The 20,397-nt window shown below is 47.4% G+C and overlaps 1 protein-coding gene across 5 annotated transcripts in view; it reads right to left on the reverse strand.

The window, feature by feature from the left end:
* MMP20 (matrix metallopeptidase 20) overlaps positions 1 to 20,085 on the reverse strand; it is a 109,161-nt gene extending 89,076 nt beyond the window's left edge. For 3 of the 5 annotated variants that reach the window (XM_056561563.1, XM_056561562.1, XM_056561567.1), the window contains exon 1: positions 19,948 to 20,085. In XM_056561563.1, the coding sequence (XP_056417538.1) occupies positions 19,948 to 20,058 (111 nt within the window). In that variant the 5' untranslated portion in view covers positions 20,059 to 20,085. Of the gene's footprint in view, positions 1 to 13,174; positions 13,266 to 19,947 lie in introns of all 5 variants that reach the window. The other 2 variants (XM_056561558.1, XM_056561571.1) reach the window with 2 other exon arrangements.
* Between the last annotated feature and the right edge of the window lie 312 nt (positions 20,086 to 20,397).

Here is a 20,397-nt window from a genome sequence, read left to right on the forward strand (position 1 = left end):
AGAAAATACTGAGTTAGGTAACAGAACCTAACTGAAGGTTTTCCAACCAGTGTGTCTCCAGCTGTTGCAAAAGTACAACTCCCAGCATGCACGGTCTGTCAGTACATGCTGGGAGTTGTAGTTTTGCCCCCCCATGTGAACGTACAGGGTACATTTACACAGGCAGGTCTACAGTAAGTTTCCTGCTTCAAGTTTGGGCTGCGGCAAATTTTTCGCCGCAGCTCAAACTCCTAGCGAGAAACTCACCGTAACACGTCAGTGCGAATGTACCCTAAAAAACACTACACTAACACATAATAAAGAGTAAAACACTACTTATACACCACTTACACTGTCCCCCCCCCCCCCCAATAAAAATGAAAAATGTATTGTATGGCAGTGTTTTCAAAACGGAGCCTCTAGCTGTTGCAAAACAACAACTCCCAGCATTTCCGGACAGCCACTGACTATCCAGGCATGCTGGGAATTTAGCAACAACTGGAGGCACCCTGTTTGGGAATCACTGGCGTAGAATACCCCTATGTCCACCCCTATGCAATCCCTAATTTAGTCCTCAAATGCGCATGGAGCTCTCTCACTTCGGAGCCCTGTCGTATTTCAAGGAAACAGTTTAGGGCCACATATGGGGTATCTCCGTACTCGGGAGAAATTTCACAACAAATTTTGGAGGGCTTTTTCTCCTTTTACCCCTTATGAAAAGGAAAAGTTGGGGCTACACCAGCTTGATAATGTAAAAAAATAAAACATTTTTCACTAACATGATGGTGTTGCCCTTTACTTTTTATTTTCACAAGCGTTAAAAGGAAAAAAAGACCCCCCAAAATTTGTAACGCAATTTCTCCTGAGTACAGAAATACCCCATATGTGGGCGTAAAATGCTCTGCGGGCACACAACAAGGCTCAGGAGTGAGAGCGCACTATGTACATTTGAGGCCTAAATTGGTGCTTTGCACAGGGGTGGCTGATTTTACAGCGGTTCTGACATACCGTATATACTCGAGTATAAGCCGACCCGAGTATAAGCCGAGACCCCTAATTTCAACCCAAAATCCCAGGAAAAGTTATTGACTCGAGTATAAGCCTAGGGTGGGAAATACCTCATCCCCCCCCTGTCATCATCCAGACCCGTCATTAACATCCTCATCATCATCATCATCATCCCCTTGTCATCATCCCACACATCCCCCCTTCATCATCCCCTTATCATCCCACACATCCCCCCTTCATCATCCCCTTGTCATCATCCCCACCCCCCTTCATCATCCCCTTGTAATCATCCCGCACATCCCCCCTTCATCATCCCCTTATCATCCCACACATCCCACCTTCATCATCCCCTTGTCATCATCCCCACCCCCTTCATCATCCCCACACCCCCCCCTTCATCATCCTCTTCTCATCATTCGCCCTCAGTGGTCTTCAACCTGCGGACCTCCAGAGGTTTCAAAACTACAACTCCCAGCAAGCCCGGGCAGCCATCGGCTGTCCGGGCTTGCTGGGAGTTGTAGTTTTGAAACCTCCGGAGGTCCGCAGGTTGAAGACCACTGCGGCCTTCAACATCATCCAGCCCCCTCTCACCCCCTTTAGTTCTGAGTACTCACCTCCGCTCGGCGCTGGTCCGGTCCTGCAGGGCTGTCCGGTGAGGAGGTGGTCCGGTGGGATAGTGGTTCCGGGCTGCTATCTTCACCGGGGGCGCCTCTTCTCCGCGCTTCCGGCCCGGAATAGAGGCGTTGCCTTGACAATGACGCAGAAGTACGTTGGCAATGAACGCACCTCTGCGTCGTTGTCAAGGCAACGTGACTATTCTGAGGCCGGGCCCGAAGCGCTTAGAAGAGGCCTCCCCAGTGAAGATAGCAGCCCGGAACCACTATCCCACCGGACCACCTCCTCACCGGACAACCCTGCAGGACCGGACCAGCGCCGAGCGGAGGTGAGTACTCAGAACTAAAGGGGGTGAGAGGGGGCTGGATGATGTTGAAGGCCGCAGTGGTCTTCAACCTGCGGACCTCCGGAGGTTTCAAAACTACAACTCCCAACAAGCCCGGACAGCCGATGGCTGCCCTGGCTTGCTGGGAGTTGTAGTTTTGAAACCTCTGGAAGTCCGCAGGTTGAAGACCACTGCGGGTGGGGGAGTTCACTCGAGTATAAGCTGAGGGGGGTGTTTTCAGCACGAAAAATCGTGCTGAAAAACTCGGCTTATACTCGAGTATATACGGTAAACGCAAAAAAATAAATACCCACATGTGATCCCATTTTGGAAACAACACCACTCACGTAATGTAATAAGGGGTACAGTGAGCATTTACGCCCCACAGGTGTCTGACAGATTTTTGGAACAGTGGTCCATGAAAATGAAAAATTTTATTTTTCATTTGCACAGCCCACTGTTCCAAAGATCTGTCAAACGCCAGTGGGGTGTAAATACTCACTGCACCCCTTATTAAATTCTGCAAGGGGTGTAGTTTCCAAAATAGGGTCACATGTGGGGGGTCCACTGTTCAGGCACCACGGGGGGCTTTGTAAACCCACATGGCCCCTGACTTCTGTCAGGATCCGGACTGGTATGCAGCGAGGACACTGGTGGTGGATCCTCTGTGTCAGTGGGGTGATGGCATGGGCCGTACCAGGGGAACGGAGTCTAAGGGGTTACTGGTTTTCACCAGAGCCCGCCACAAAGCGGGATGGACTTGCAGCCGCAGGTATCCCCCAGGTCGTTCCACCCGATAGCGACTCAACCCCAACTGACAGCTGAGACAGGCGCAGTACACAGGGACAAGGCAAGAGCAAGGTCGGACCCGGAGCGCTCGGCGTAACAGTACCCCCCTTTGGTCTCCCCCTCTTTTTGGAGCCCAGGAACCTATGGATGAGTTCCTTGTCGAGGATATTGTCCTCGGTCTCCCAAGACCCCTCTTCGGGGCCACAATTCCCCCAGTCAACGAGAATTTTTTTTTTTACCTCTGACTACCTTGGAGGCGAGGATTTCTTTTAGCATGAAGACATCAGAGGAGCCAGAGACAGGAGCAGGAGCGGTTACCTTGGGGGAGAAGCGGTTAAGAACGAGAGGTTTGAGAAGGGAAACATGAAAGGAGTTAGGAATACGAAGAGAAGGAGGAAGAAGAAGTTTGTAGGAGACAGAATTGATTTGACTCTTGACTTTAAATGGTCCAAGGTTACATGGACCCAGCTTGTAGCTAGGAACACGAAACTGGATATATTTGGCAGAGAGCCACACTTTGTCCCCAGGAGCAAAGACAGGAGGAGTTCTCTTCTTATCTGCATGTCTCTTCATACGAGACGAGGCCAGTAGGAGCGACTTTTGAGTCTCCTTCCAGATAACAGAGAAATCCCGGGTTACTTCATCTACAGCAGGAAGTCCAGAAGAAGTGGGAATGGGGAGGGGGGGGGGGCAGAGGGTGACGGCCATACACCACAAAGAATGGGGATTTGGCAGAGGGTTCCGAATTTTTGAAATTGTACGAGAATTCAGCCCAAGGCAGAAGGTCGACCCAATCATCTTGGCGGGAGGAGACAAAATGTCGCAAGTAGTCACCAAGAATCTGGTTTACTCTCTCTACTTGTCCATTGGATTGCGGGTGATAGGAGGACGAGAAATTTAATTTGATTTTTAATTGGTTACAGAGAGCTCTCCAAAATTTCGACAGAAATTGAACGCCTCTATCCGAAAAATATGCAGAAAAAATAGCTTCGACAACTGTGGCACAGAAGGGAGACCTGGAAGCGGAATGAAGTGTGCCATTTTGGAAAAACGATCAACGACCACCCAGATGATCGCGTTGCCATGGGATACGGGCAGATCAGTAATGAAATCCATGGCAATTTGGGACCATGGTTGCTCAGGGACGGGGAAAGGAAGGAAATCAGTAACGTCACCCTCTAGAGTAGGCCACCAATGCAAATGGGAAATGAGCTGGAAGGACTTTTTAATGCCAGCATGGCCAGCTAGGTGAGAGGAATGTCCCGATTTGAGGATCTTGAGGCGAAGGCGTGGAGGAACAAAAGTCTTTCCAGGGGGGGTTTGTCCCAGTGATGCTGGAGCAGAGGAGACTAGGCACTCAGGCAGTACGATATGCTGCAGAGGGGCTTCAGATTTGGTGGCATCAGAAGAACAAGAAAGGGCGTCAGCTCTGACATTTTTGTCTGCGGGACGGAAGTGTATCTCGAAGTTAAAGCGGGCAAAAAACAACGACCATCTAGCCTGGCAAGGATTCAGACGCTGAGCAGACTGGAGGTACGAGAGATTCTTGTGGTCAGTGTAAATGACAATAGGGTGTTTGGAACCCTCCAATAGATGCCTCCACTCCTCGAGTGCCAACTTGATGGCCAGAAGTTCACGATCTCCAATAGAGTAATTCTTTTCTGCCGGATAGAACGTTTTAGAGAAAAAACCACAAGTAATGTTACGTCCGGTAGAGTTTTTTTTTTAAGAAGTATGGCTCCGTCTCCGTCTGAGGAAGCGTCAACTTCCAGGAAGAAAGGTTTCAATGGATCAGGTCTGGACAGCACTGGTGCAGAAGCGAAGGCAGTTTTGAGACGATTGAAGGCCTCATCTGTTTGAGGAGGCCATGACTTAGGATTAGCATTCTTCCTGGTCAGGGCCACAATAGAAGTAGGGAATAAACTGTCGGTAATAGTTGGCAAATCCTAGGAAGCGTTGGATAGCGCGGAGTCCAGAAGGGCGTGGCCAATCCAAAACCGCTGACAGTTTCTCTGGATCCATTTGAAGCCCTTGGCCGGAGACTAGGTAACCTAGGAAAGGAAGACTGTTGCATTCAAAGATACATTTTTCAATTTTAGCATACAGTGGTTTTCACTAAGTCTTTGGAGCACTAGATGGACATGACGACGGTGTTCCTCCAAGTTAGAGGAAAAAAATCAAGATGTCGTCCAGGTAAACCACAACACAGGTATATAATAAGTCCCAAAATATCTAATTAACGAAGTCCTGGAAGACTGCAGGGGCGTTGCAGTGCCCAAAGGGCATAACTAGATTTTTTAAATGTCCATCTCTAGTATTGAACGCGGTTTTCCACTCATCACCTTTCCTGATGCAAATAAGATTATATGCGCCCTTTAAGTCCAATTTAGTGAATATATTAGCTCCGCGAAGACGGTCAAAGAGTTCAGAGAGAGAGAGGCAGGGGATAGCGGTTTTTGATGGTAATTTTATTTAAACCGCGGTAATCAATGCATGGTCGTAAGGATCCATCCTTTTTAGAGACAAAGAAGAACCCCGCTCCAGCAGGGGATGAGGACTTCCGAATAAAACCTCTCTTTAGGTTCTCTTGGATATACTCAGACATGGCTTGAGTCTCTGGGGCAGACAGAGGGTAGATCCTGCCCCGGGGCGGAGTGGTACCAGGAAGGAGGTCAATGGGACAATCATAAGGCCTATGAGGTGGTAAGATCTCTGCTTGCTTTTTGCAGAAAACATCAGAAAAGTCCTGGTAGGCCTTGGGAAGGCCCGGTATAGGTGGAGCCACAGGGGTTTGACAAGTGGAAGCAGATGTGAGTCATCGTTTGAGAAAAGAAGGACCCCAACTTTTGATCTCCCCGGTGGTCCAGTCAAGGGTAGGAGCATGACGTTGGAGCCACGGCAGGCCGAGAAGAACTTCAGAGGTGCAGTTGGGCAGAACAAAAAACTCAATTTTTTCATGCTGCAGTCCAATGCTCATAGGCAGGGGTTCTGTGCGGTAGCGCACAGTTCAGTCCAACTTTTCTCCGTTGACAGAATAAATATAGAGCGGTTTGACGAGACAGGTCACTGGGATGCTGAACCTATTAACAAAAGAAGCCAAAATAAAATTTCCTCCAGAACCAGAGTCCAAGAAGGCCACAGCTGAGAAGGAGGAATTGGCGGAAGGAGAAATCCGCACAGGCAAAGTCAGACGTGGAGAAGCAGAACTCACACCAAGAGTCGTCTCACCTTTGTGAGGTAATGGAGTGCGTTTCTCCTGACGCGGAGGGCGGATAGGACAGTCTTTTAGGAAGTGTTCGGTACTAGCACAGTACAGGCACAGATTCTCGTTATGGCGGCGAGTCCTCTCTTGCAAGGTCAGGCGGGACCGATCCACTTGCATAGCCTCCTCGGCGGAAGGCACAGGAACAGATTGCAAAGGACTTTGGAAGAGAGGAGCCGTGGAGAGAAATCGCCTGGTGCGAACAAGATCCTTTTCCTGTCGAAGTTCCTGGCGTCTTTCAGAGAAACGCATGTCGATGCAGGTGGCCAAATGGATAAGTTCAGACAAATTTGCAGGAATTTCTCGTGCGGCCAGGACATCTTTGATGTTACTGGAGAAGCCTTTCTTGAAGGTCGCGCAGAGGGCCTCATTGTTCCAGGATAGCTCTGAGGCGAGGGTACGAAACTGGATGGCGTATTCGCCTACGGAAGAACTCCCTTGGACGAAGTTCAGCAAAGCAGTCTCGGCTGAGGAGGCCCGGGCTGGCTCCTCAAAGACACTACGTATTTCTGAGAAGAAGGACTGGATTGTAGCAGTGGCAGGATCGTTGCGGTCCCAGAGCGGTGTGGCCCATGACAAGGCCTTTCCAGACAGGAGACTGACCACAAAAGCCACCTTAGACCGTTCAGTGGGGAATTGATCCGACATCATCTCCAAGTTTAGGGAACACTGGGACAGGAATACACGGCACTGTTTAGAGTCCCAATCAAACTTGTCCGGGAGAGACAGGCGGCAGCTGGGAGCAGCCACTCGCTGCGGAGGAGATGCAGGAGCTGGCGGAGGAGATGATTGCTGAAGTTGCGGCAGAAGCTGTTGCAGCATGACAGTCAGTTGAGTCAGCTGCTGTCCTTGTTGCGCGATCTGTTGGGATTGCTGGGCGACCACCGTGGTTAGGTCAGCGACACTAAGCAGGACCTCAGCGGGATCCATGGCCGGATCTACTGTCAGGATCCGGACTGGTATGCAGAGAGGACACTGGTGGTGGATCCTCTGTGTCAGTGGGGTGATGGCGTGGGCCGTACCAGAGGTTACTGGTTTTCACCAGAGCCCGCCGCAAAGCGAGATGGACTTGCAGCAGCAGGTAACCCCCAGGTCGTTCCACCCGATAGCGACTCAACCCCAGCTGACAGCTGAGACAGGCGCGGTACACAGGGACAAGGCAAAAGCAAGGTCGGTCGTAGCAGAAGGTCAGGGCAGGCAGCAAGAGTTGTAGTCAGGGGCAACAGCAGAAGGTCTGGTTACACAGGCCTGGGAACACACTAAACGCTTTCACAGGGCACAAGGCAACAAGATCCAGAAAGGACAGGTAGGGGAAGTGGGTTTATATATACATAGCACAGGTGCAGGTACTGATTGGGCCAGCCACCAATTAATGGTGCAGTGGCCCTTTAAATTTCAGAGAGTCGGAGCGCGCGCCCTAGAGAGCGGGGCCGCGCGCGCCGGGACTGAACAGCCAGAGGACGGGGCAGTTGAGGAGATTGGGATGCAACCCGCGGGCGGGCGCGTCCCGCTACGCGGATCGCATCCCCGCTGGTGACACCAGTGCAGCGCTCCCGGTCAGCGGGTCTGTCCGGGGCGCTGCACAGAGACGAACGCCACGAGTGCTCCAGGGAGGAGCAGGGACCGGCGTAACAACTTCCATTCCAAACAATTTTTTCCCCAAAAGCTCAATTGCGCTCCTTCTCTTCTGAGCATTGTAGTGCGCCAGCAGAGCACTTGACGTCCACACATGGGGTATTTCCACACTCAGAAGAGATGGGGTTACAAATTTTGGGGGGTCTTTTCTGCTATTAACCCTTGCAAAAATGTGAAATTTGGGGGTAAACACATTTTAGTGATAAAATTATTATTTTTTTTACATATGCAAAAGTCGTGAAACCACTGTGGGGTATTAAGGCTCGCTTTATTCCTTGTTACGTTCCTCAAGGGGTCTAGTTTCCAAAATGGTATGGCATGTGTTTCTTTTCTGCTGTTCTGGCACCATAGGGGCATCCTAAATGCGACATGCCCCCCGATCAAAATTTGCTCTCAAAAAGCCAAATATGACGCCTTCTCTTCTGAGCATTGTAGTTCGCCCGTAGTGCACTTCAGGTCAACTTATGGTGTACCTCCATACTCAGAAGAGATGGGGTTACAAATGTTGGGGGGTCTTTTCTGCTATTAACCCTTGCAAAAATGTGAAATTTGGGGGGAAACACACATTTTAGTGAAAAAAAAAATTTTTTACATATGCAATAGTCGTGAAAAACCTGTGGGGTATTAAGGCTCACTTCATTCCTTGTTATGTTCCTCAAGGGGTCTAGTTTCCAAAATGGTATGGCATGTGTTTTTTTTTGCTGTTCTGGCACCATAGGGGCTTCCTAAATGCTACATGCCCCCCTAAAACCATTTCAGAAAAACGTACTCTCCAAAATCCCCTTGTCGCTCCTTCCTTTCTGAGCCCTCTACTGCGCCCACCGAACACTTTACATAGACATAAGAGGTATGTGCTTACTCGAGAGAAATTGGGCTACAAATATAAGTATACATTTTCTCCTTTTACCCCTTGTAAAAATTCAAAAATTGGGTTAACAAGAACATGTGAGTGTAAAAAATGAAGATTGTGAATTTTCTCCTTCACTTTGCTGCTATTCCTGTGAAACACCTAAAGGGTTAAAACACTGACTGAATGTCATTTTGAATACTTTGGGGGGTGCAGTTTTTATAATGGGGTCATTTGTGGGGTATTTCTAATATGAAGACCCTTCAAATCCACTTCAAACCTGAACTGGTCCCTGAAAAATAGTGAGTTTGAAAATTTTGTGAAAAATTGGAAAACTGCTGCTGAACTTTGAAGCTCTCTGGTGTCTTCCAAAAGTAAAAACACCTCAATGTTATGATGCAAACATAAAGTAGACATATTGTATATGTGAATCAACATTTTTTTTATTTGGAATATCCATTTTCTTTACAAGCAGAGAGCTTCAAAGTTAGAAAAATGCAAAATTTTCAAATTTTTCATCAAATTTTGGGATTTTTCACCAAGAAAGGATGCAAGTTACCATAAAATTTTACCACTATGTTAAAGTAGAATATGTCACGAAAAAAACTATCTTGGAATCAGAATGATAACTAAAAGCATTCCAGAGTTATTAATGTTTAAAGTGACAGTGGTCAGATGTGCAAAAAACGCTCTGGTCCTAAGGTGTGAAATGGCCGGGTCCTTAACCCCTTAAGGACCAAGGGCGTACAGGTACGCCCTTGGACCTGCTCTCCTGATATAACGCGGGGTTACACAGTAACCCCGCGTCATATCACGGCGGGCCCGGCGTCATAGTGAAGCCGGGACCCGCCTCTAATAACGCGCAGCGCCGATCGCGGCACCGCGCGCTATTAACCCTTTAGCCGCGCGCTCAGAGCTGAGCCGCGCGGCTAAAAGTGAAACCGAAAGTGGCCGGCTAGCTCAGTCGGGCTGTTCGGGATAGCCGCGGCTAATCGCGGCATCCCGAACAGCTGACAGGACAGCGGGAGGGCCCCTACCTGCCTCCTCGCTGTCCGATCGCCGAATGACTGCTCAGTGCCTGAGATCCAGGCATGAGCAGTCATGCGGCAGAATCGTTGATCACTGGTTTCTTATGAGAAACCAGTGATCAGAATAGAAGATCAGTGTGTGAAGTGTTATAGGTCCCTATGGGACCTATAACACTGCAAAAAAAAAGTGAAAAAAAAAAGTGAATAAAGATCATTTAACTCCTCCCCTATTAAAAGTTTGAATCACCCCCCTTTTCCAATAAAAAAAAAAACACAGTGTAAATAAAAAGAAAAATGAACATATATGGTATCACCGCGTGCGGAAATGTCCGAATTATAAAAATATATCATTAATTAAACCGCTTGGTCAATGGCGTGCGCGCAAAAAAATTCCAAAGTCCAAAAAAGTGCATTTTTGGTCACTTTTTATATCATTTAAAAATGAATAAAAAGCGATCAATAAGTCCTATCAATGCAAAAATTATACCGTTAAAAACTTCAGATCACGGCGCAAAAAATGAGCCCTCATACCGCCCCATACACAGAAAAATAAAAAAGTTATAGGGGTCAGAAGATGACAATTTTAAACGTATTAATTTTCCTGCATGTAGTTATGATTTTTTCCAGAAGTCCGAAAAAATCAAATCTATATAAGTAGGGTATCATTTTAATCGTATGGACCTACAGAATAATGATAAGGTGTCATTTTTACCGAAAAATGTACTACGTAGAAACGGAAGCCCCCAAAAGTTACAAAACTGCGTTTTTTTTTTCAATTTTGTCGCACAATGATTTTTTTTTCCGTTTCACCGTAGATTTTTGGGCAAAATGACTGACGTCATTACAAATTAGAATTGGTGGCGCAAAAAATAAGCCATCATATGGATTTTTAGGTGCAAAATTGAAAGAGTTATGATTTTTTTAAGGTAAGGAGCAAAAAACGAAAATGCAAAAATGGAAAAAACCCCGGTCCTTAAGGGGTTAAGGGGTTAAATGTAATTTGTTTTAAATTTATGTTTGCTTTGGATTTGAGATACCCTCAGCACCGTGCAAACTGTATTGCACAGATGAATATATGTATTTTATTCTGTACATGGTAATTGCTGTTAAATTTCGCGGGCTTTTTTTTGCATAAATCAGTGGCCTCCCACATCTGCCACATCATTGGATCTGACGAAGAGGGGGTCCCATCCCTCGAAATGCGTTATCTGTGATCTACCCTAATAAAATCCGGTTATTATCTCTTAAACTTAACCGTGTCCGGCTACCTCTATACTGCTACGATACAGTCAAGCTAATCCACAGGAGTGAGCGCTCTAACACACCTTTTTTACCACGTGAACCGGAGCCCCGGGGATCTTCATCACTTGCATCCTCCAGACGTCCAGGAATCCCAGGACGCCACGGTGTGAGCTGCACCCCTGATCTCACTATTCCCTTTGAAACGGGATACAAGCGCGATATGGTGTTGTGCTCACTGCACAACACCAGAAGGTGAGCAAGTTTCTTTCACCTCTTCTTTTTTCTTTTTATCTGAATACATTTACGGCACATTGTTGTGCTTCCCCTTTTGTGTTTCCAATTTTTTTGCATATCAAGCAAAAGTAAAAACCTGTCAACTTTATGATGAAAATATAAAGTAGACATATTGTATCTGTGAATCAATATATAATTTATTTGGAATGTCTGTTTTTGTTACAAGCAGAGAGCTTCAAAGTTAGAAAAATGCTAAATTTTAAATTTTTTCATCAAATTTTGGAATTTTTCACCAAGAAATGATGCAAGCCTCGACAAAAATTTACCACTAACATGAAGTAGAATATGTCACGAAAAAACAATCTCAGAATCAGAATGAAAAGTAAAAGCATCCCAGAGTTATTAATACTTAAAGTGACAGTGGTCAGATGTGCAAAAAATGGCCGGGTCCTTAAGGTGAAAATGGGCTGATTCCTTAAGGGGTTAAACCCCACTGGCATTTGACAGATCTTTGGAACAGTGGGCTGTGCAAATGAAAAAATTTCATTTTTCATTTTGACAGACCACTGCTCAAAAAAATCTATCAAAAACATGTGAGATGTAAATGCTCACTGCACCTCTTACTAGGGGTGTAGTTTCCAAAATGGGGTCACATGTAGGGGGGGGGTTCATTGTTCTGGCACCATGGAGGCCTAAACGCACATGGCCTTCAATTTCAGCCAGATTCTCTCTCCAAAAGCCCAATGGTGCTCCTTCTCTTCTGAGCCCTGTAGTTCCCCCGCAGAGCACTTTACATCCACATAAGGGGTATTTTCTGACTCAGAAGAATTGGGGTTACAAATTTTGCAGGGCTTTTTCTCCTATTTCCCCTTGTGAAAATGATAAAATTGGGGTAACAACAGCATTTTAGGGGAAAAAAATATGCATTTTTTTATTTTCACCTCCAACTTTAACTAAAATTTGTCAAACACCTGTGGGATGTTAAGGCTCACTATACCCCTTGTTACTTTACATGAGGGGTGTAGTTTTCTAAATGGGGGTCACATATGGGTGTTTTTTATGTTTATGTCAGACCTGCTGTAACTACCAGCCACCCCTGTGCAAATCACCAATTTAGGCCTCAAATGTATATGGTACACTCTGTTTACACTAACATGCTGGTGTAGACCCAAAATTTACCTTTTCTTAAGGGGTAAAAGAAGAGGAAAAAAAATTGTAACCCAAAACTGTTGCCTTGAAATATGAGAGGGCTCCAAAGTGAAACAGCACCATGTGCATTTGAGGCCTAAATTAGGGATTTGCATCCAACACCAAATGACCCTACGGCAGTGCTTCCCAAATAGGGTGTCTCCAGCTGTAGCAAAACTCCCAGCGTGCCAGGACAGTCAATGGCTATGCCGATGTTCTGGCCCCTGTATCACCCATCATTACGCACAGAGTAAGTTTTCTCTGTGCAGTGATGACAACAGGGTGCCGCAACCGAGATCACGGGGGTCCTTTGGAGAGGGGATAAGATGTCTTGGTGCGTAGTACCCCTTTAAGAGGGAAAAACATGATAAATATTTAACCCCAACCCAAATGTACCTTATTTTTATTTTCTACCTAAGGTACATAAAGACCGAAAAAAAAAACACCTGGTCGTCCGATAGTTGCTAGATGTTTATCTGAATATATAGACCATCAGTTACAGAAATCTGTGGTGTCTTTACCAGCATACCTCAGAGATAAATGGGCGTTTATCAACCCTATTGAAAGATATCATACGGGAAGAGGACTATATGTGGGCAACACTAGATGTTGCTTCATTATATAGTAACATCCCACATGACAGAGGAGTGGAAGCTGTGTGATCTTTTTTAGTGGAAGATCCCTTGATGCCCATACATCAGAGGAACTTCATTTTGGAGGCCATTAAAGGGGTAGTCCAGTGTTGAAAAACATCCCCTATCCCAAGGCAGGGCTGGACTGGCCTAGCGGGATACCGGGAAAATTCCCGCTCGGCCGTGCGTCCTCTGGGCCGGCAGTGTCTGGAGGACAAGCTGCCTGAGTCCCTACAAATCACTGTATCATTCTGTCAGGACCTGTGTGCTCAGCATCTGCAGCATTACACACAGATCCTGAGACGCCTGACAGGCTGATACAGTGAGCGGAGGTCCGGAGGACTGGGGGCTACAGAGTCTGTACTGGGAGCTGTACAGACAGGCACTCACCTCGGCCTCTACTCTCTGCCTCCTCACTGTTCCTGGCCCCTCCTCCTGCTCCTCCTGTCGGCACAGTGACTGCAGCTGCTCGGGGGAAGATCTACTATGCAGGGTGAGAGGAAAGGGGACCTTATGCTATTAATATGTAAGGGAAAGGGGTGAGAGTCCTGTTATGTAGTGTGTGATGTGTGTGTGGGGGACCTGTGATGTGGGGGGGGGGGGGGGGGACATGTGATGTGGGGGGGACCTGTGATGTGGGGGGGGGGGGCTGGAGGGGGGGGACCTGTGAAGTGGGGGGAGCTTGAGAGGGGGGACATGTGATGTGTGGGGGGACCTGTGATGTGGGGGGGGGGGGGGGGCTGGAGAGGGGGGGGGACCTGTCATGTGGGGGGTGGCCTCTAAAGAGAGAAGACCTGTTGTTACTACTTTGTAAGAGAGGGCACTTTGGTTTTCTTTTATTGCAATTTAAGTTGTTAGTTAATGAAAAATAATAAATATTTTTTTATATTTAACTACAGTTAAGGGGAATGTTTTATCAGTTATTCTGCCTAAACATCGGGCAGCATAAAACTGGTGCAGGCATCACGATCCCAGGACACCAGGAAAAACACTGAGACACTCGGTCATTCAGAGTCATCTTAGATTGAAAATCCTGCTGAAACCCCGGAAATTAGTCCCTGGGGCTGGTTCCAGCGGGGTGGGTGGGCGCATCTCTCCCTATGCCAATGGTCTCCAAACTGTGGACCTCCAGCTGTTGCTTAACTTAAACTCCCAGCAAAACTACAACTCCCAGCATGCCCAGACCATTTTTGGAACAACTAGCAGTCCACAGTTTGTAGCCCTAGTCCCTATACAGTTAAATTCCTCGCTTCTGCACTACTACTGGAATTGTGTTCCTGGTATCTGGCACTTCCGGGTCAGGTGACGTCATATAACTAGCCATCCAATCAGAGGCTGAGGCTGGACATTGCTTCGGCCCATAACTGAATGAGCAGCTGTGTAACGTCACCTAACCCAGAAGCGCTGGACACTGGGAACTGAATTTCGTGATTCTGGCGGTAGCGCAAGAGCAAGGAAGAGAGGGTTTTTTTATACTGTCTTCCCCAAGCGTTAATACCACATTTCTGCCACAACATAGCTTTCTTATGGAGGCCTGGCAAATCAAATGTCAGGCTTCCCTGTCCCTTCCCTGCTGCCGGCGGCTGCCACAATGACACAATGCTGTGGGGCTGGTATGATCATTTTTTCAGGGTTGGTTTTTAGCCCCAGTTCTGCCCTGGGTGGAGAGAGATATATCTAGCTAAGGCTGCATTCACACCACAATTGTTACAAACCGGATCTGGCTGGGAGATGTGAAAACCAGGCGCTCCGGTATCTCAGCCGGACCCGGCCCACATCTCGTTTGAATGAGCCGACCGGAGTCAGATAATGACTCCAGTCGGCTCAGTTTTGCCCCGTATCCAGATTTGTGACCGTACTTAAAACTGTAGTATACCAAGGTTTTAAGTCTGGTCACAAAACCGGATATGGGGCAAAAATAAGCCGACCGGAGTCACTATTTGACTCCGGTCGGCTCATTCAAATGAGATGAGATGGGGGCCGGGTCCGGCTGAGATACGGGAGTGCCTGGTTTTCAAATATCCCTATCGGATCCGGTCCCGTATGTAACAATCGTGGGGTGAATACAGCCTAATGTGGAATGGAGGTAGAAGTGGGAAGAAGCCTGCCTACCTACCTAATTTATTAAGGCTGAACATTTACTTAGCTAAGAAGGGGAGAGGGAAGGGGGGCACCTTTGTAGTGTTGGTATCTATCTGTATATGATCACTGTATGGAGTTAACCTTGGTCTTTGCCGAGTGGATTTTTTTCAGTAGCAGTGTGGGGATATTAGTCATTCTGCGGTGATACTGGTCATGATGTGGCGGTATTACTTGTCCCTTGTATACTGATATTGATCATTTCAATCTCAGTTTACAGGATTTGGTCAGTAACAGTATCACGGTAATATGTATGGGCATAATATTCCTCCTTGTATACTGGTAATATTGGTCTCAGTATACAGGATTTGGCTAGTAACAGTATGATGGTAATATGTATGGGGATAATATTCCTCCTTGTATACTGGTATTATTGGTAATATTACTCTCAGAATACAGGATTTGGTCAGTAACAGTATCATGGAAATATGTATGGTGATAATTTTCCTCCTTGTATACTGGCATTATTGGTAATATTGCTCTCAATATACCGGATTTTCACACATAACCTTTTTAAAACATTGCTGCCATTTTTCATTATAAGCAGGGCCGGTGTTAGGGCGGGGCAAACCAGGCAATTGCCTAGGGCCCCCATCCCCCAGGGGGCCCACTGCCGGCTGCTCAGTAGGGGGGGGGGGCAACTTTTTTAAAGTGGCCGCAGCGTTGGCTTCTTGTTAAAGATTAGCAGTCCGGCCGTGGCCACTTTAAAACAGTGACCAGCTCCGGGCCCCCGTGCCCGCAGGGGGGCCCCGTCACATTCGGGACATCCCTGTGTCCCGAAAAATCTTTTCAGGACACAAGGATGCCCCGTTTACTTCATAGCGGCCCCGCGTTAACTTTAAAAACGCTGGGGCCGTTGGGAGGAAGCGCACGCAGTGACGGCACTGACATCACGTGCGTGCGCCCATAGCAACAGTACAGCAGAGCGCAGCAGTGAGGAGGACGCGCGGGTATGGTAAGTGACCTGCGGTCATCTTCAGTGTTCCGACCGCTGCTCCCGGGATGGCCCATAGGCCATAGCAGTAGATCGTGACCGGGATGGCCCATAGGCCATAGCAGTAGATCGTGACCCAGGAGCGGTGGTCGGAATACTCAAGTGGGGCAGTAAACAGGCATACAGCCTCCATCCATACACTGTATATGGCTGAAGGCTGTATGTCTGTAGGGGAACATACTGCACTTAATGTGGGGGAACTATACTGCACCTAATGTGGTGGAACTATACTGCACCTAATGTGGTGGAATTATAGTGCACCTAATGTGGGGGAACTATACTGCACCTAATGTGGGGGAACTATACTGCACCTAATGTGGGGAATTATACTGCACCTAATGTGGTGGAATTATAGTGCACCTAATGTGGGGGAACTGTACTGCACCTAATGTGGGGGAACTATACTGCACCTAATGTGGGGGAACTATACTGCACCTAATGTGGGGGAACTATACTGCACCTAATGTGGGGGAACTATACTGCACCTAATGTGGGGGAACTATACTGCACCTAATGTGGGGGAACTATACTGCACCTAATGTGGGGGAACTATACTGCACCTAATGTGGGGGAATTATACTGCACCTAATGCGGGGGAACTACTGTATACTGCACCTAATGTGGGGGAACTACTGTATACTGCACCTAATGTGGGGAATTATACTGCACCTAATGTGGGGGAACTATACTGCACCTAATGTGGGGGAATTATACTGCACCTAATGCGGGGGAACTACTGTATACTGCACCTAATGTGGGGGAACTACTGTATACTGCACCTAATGTGGGGGAACTACTGTATACTGCACCTAATGTGGGGAATTATACTGCACCTAATGTGGGGGAACTACTGTATACTGCACCTAATGTGGGGGAACTACTGTATACTGCACCTAATGTGGGGAACTACTGTATACTGCACCTAATGGGGGGAATTATACTGCACCTAATGCGGGGGAACTACTGTATACTGCACCTAATGTGGGGGAACTACTGTATACTGCACCTAATGTGGGGGAACTACTGTATATTGCACCTAATGTGGGGAATTATACTGCACCTAATGTGGGGGAACTACTGTATACTACACACCTAATGTGGGGGAACTACTGTATACTGCACCTAATGTGGGGAATTATACTGCACCTACTGTGGGGCAACTACTGTATACTGCACCTAATGTGGGGGGACTACTGTATACTGCACCTAATGTGGGGGGACTAGTGTATACTGCACCTAATGTGGGGGGACTACTGTATACTGCACCTAATGTGGGGGGGACTACTGTATACTGCACCTAATGTGTGGAGACTACTGTATACTGCACCTAATGTGGGGGGACTACTGTATACTGCACCTAATGTGGGGGGACTACTGTATACTGCACCTAATGTGGGGGGACTACTGTATACTGCACCTAATGTGGGGGGACTACTGTATACTCCACCTAATGTGGGGAACTACTGTATACTCCACCTAATGTGGGGGAACTACTGTATACTGCACCTAATGTGGGGGAACTACTGTATACTGCACCTAATGTGGGGGAACTACTGTATACTGCACCTAATGTGGGGAATTATACTGCACCTAATGTTGGGCAACTACTGTATACTGCACCTAATGTGGGGGAACTACTGTATACTGCACCTAATGTGGGGGAACTACTGTATACTGCACCTAATGTGGGGGAACTACTGTATACTGCACCTAATGTGGGGAACTACTGTATACTGCACCTAATGTGGGGGGACTACTGTATACTGCACCTAATGTGGGGAACTAATGTATACTGCACCTAATGTGGGGAACTAATGTATACTGCACCTAATGTGGGGAACTACTGTATACTGCACCTAATGTGGGAAACTACTGTATACTGCACCTAATGTGGAGGGACTACTGTATACTGCACCTAATGTGGGAGACTATACTGCACCTAATGTGGTGAACTATACTGCACCTAATGTGGGGGAACTATACTGCCAACCTAATGTGGGGGAACTATACTGCCAAACTTATGTGGGGGAACTATACTGCACCTAATGTGGAGAACTATACTGCACCTAATGTGGAGAACTATACTGCACCTAATGTGGAGAGCTATACTGCACCTAATGTGGGGGAACTACACTGCACCTAATGTGGGGGAACTACACTGCACCTAATGTGGGAAACTACACTGCACCTAATGTGGGGGAACTACACTGCACCTAATGTGGGGGAACTATACTGCACCTAATGTGGGGGAACTATACTGCACCTAATGTGGGGGAACTATACTGCACCTAATGTGGGGGAACTATACTGCACCTAATGTGGGGGAACTATACTGCACCTAATGTGGGGGAACTATACTGCACCTAATGTGGAGAACTATACTGCACCTAATGTGGAGAACTATACTGCACCTAATGTGGAGAGCTATACTGCACCTAATGTGGAGAGCTATACTGCACCTAATGTGGGGGAACTACACTGCACCTAATGTGGGGGAACTACACTGCACCTAATGTGGGGAACTACACTGCACCTAATGTGGGGGAACTATACTGCACCTAATGTGGGGGAACTATACTGCACCTAATGTGGGGGAACTACACTGCACCTAATGTGGGGGAACTACACTGCACCTAATGTGGGGGAACTACACTGCACCTAATGTGGGGGAACTACACTGCACCTAATGTGGGGGAACTACACTGCACCTAATGTGGGGGAACTACACTGCACCTAATGTGGGGGAACTACACTGCACCTAATGTGGGGGAACTACACTGCACCTAATGTGGGGGAACTACACTGCACCTAATGTGGGGGAACTACACTGCACCTAATGTGGGGGAACTACACTGCACCTAATGTGGGGGAACTACACTGCACCTAATGTGGGGGAACTACTGTATACTGAACCTAATGTGGGGGAACTACTGTATACTGCACCTAATGTGGGGAACTACTGTATACTGCACCTAAAGGGGGGAATTATACTACACCTAATGAGGGGGAACTACTGTATACTGCACCTAATGTGGGGGAACTACTGTATACTGCACCTAATGTGGGGGAACTACTGTATACTGCACCTAATGTGGGGAATTATACTGCACCTAATGTGGGGGGGAACTACTGTATACTGCACCTAATGTGGGGAATTATACTGCACCTAATATGGTGAACTATACTGCCAACCTAATGTGGGGGAACTATACTGCCAACCTAATGTGGGGGAACTATACTGCCAACCTAATGTGGGGGAAATATACTGCCAACCTAATGTGGAGAACTATACTGCACCTAATGTGGAGAACTATACTGCACCTAATGTGGAGAGCTATAATGCACCAATGTGTGGGACTATACTGCACCTAATGTGGGGAACTATACTGCACCTAATGTGGGGGAACTATACTGCACCTAATGTGGGGGAACTATACTGCACCTAATGTGGGGGACTATCAGGGCCATTTGAAGGAATTTGGGGGCCCCAAGCAAAATGGACATGAAGCCCCCCCCCCCACCCTTTGATGTTGACGCACGTCCCGCTCTAGGGCCGGCGTTGGGACATAGTAACGGAAGCGCTTCTGGAAGCGCAACGTGAGCGAACATCAATACGACGCACATTAGGTGCCGTAGTGTTCCCCCCACATTAGGTGCAGCAGAGTTCCCCCACATTAGGTAGGCAGTGTTCCCCCCACATTAGGTAGGCAGTGTTCCCCCCACATTAGGTGCAGCAGTGTTCCCTACCCATACCCCCTGTCCAGACCCCCCCCCCCCCCCAGGGCCATTTTTTTTGGTGGGGGTTTGACTGCTGAGAACCCCACCGATCACCTCGGTTAAAGTGGTTCTCCAGCTGTTGGAAAGCTAAAACTCCCATCATTCTGGAAAGCCTCTGGCAATGGGAGTTGTAGTTTTGTAACAGCTGAAGAGACACAGAATGGACACAGTTTTACCCCTCATCACTGCAGAACTTACAAGTGACTACAGCTCTGATGGGACAGTCAGAAGAAAACACAATGATATCAGTGACCTGAGTGACGTCTTCTGACTTGAGTGATATCTTCTCTGTTATCTTTTCTTCTTCATCTGGTCCAGAGACCAGGTCTTCCTCCAGCTCCATCTTCTCTGCAGAGTCTGACATCCAGGCATCATTGGCACCTCACTGTCAGCAGATCCTCATCCTCTGCATGAAGACAGTAATCATTATAACCTTGCCAGAAAGTGTACTTTAAATAATATACTGCCCCACACTGTACCCTGAATATAATGCTGCCTCACACTGTACCTTGAATATAATACTGCCACACACTGTACCCTGAATATAATACTGCCACACACTGTACCCTGAATATAATGCTGCCTCACACTGTACCTTGAATATAATACTGCCACACACTGTACCCTGACTATAATGCTGCCACACACTGTACCCTGACTATAATGCTGCCACACACTGTACCCTGAATATAATGCTTCCACA

Source organism: Hyla sarda, chromosome 2 (assembly GCF_029499605.1).
Source record: "Hyla sarda isolate aHylSar1 chromosome 2, aHylSar1.hap1, whole genome shotgun sequence".
Taxonomy (NCBI): Eukaryota; Metazoa; Chordata; class Amphibia; order Anura; family Hylidae; genus Hyla; species Hyla sarda.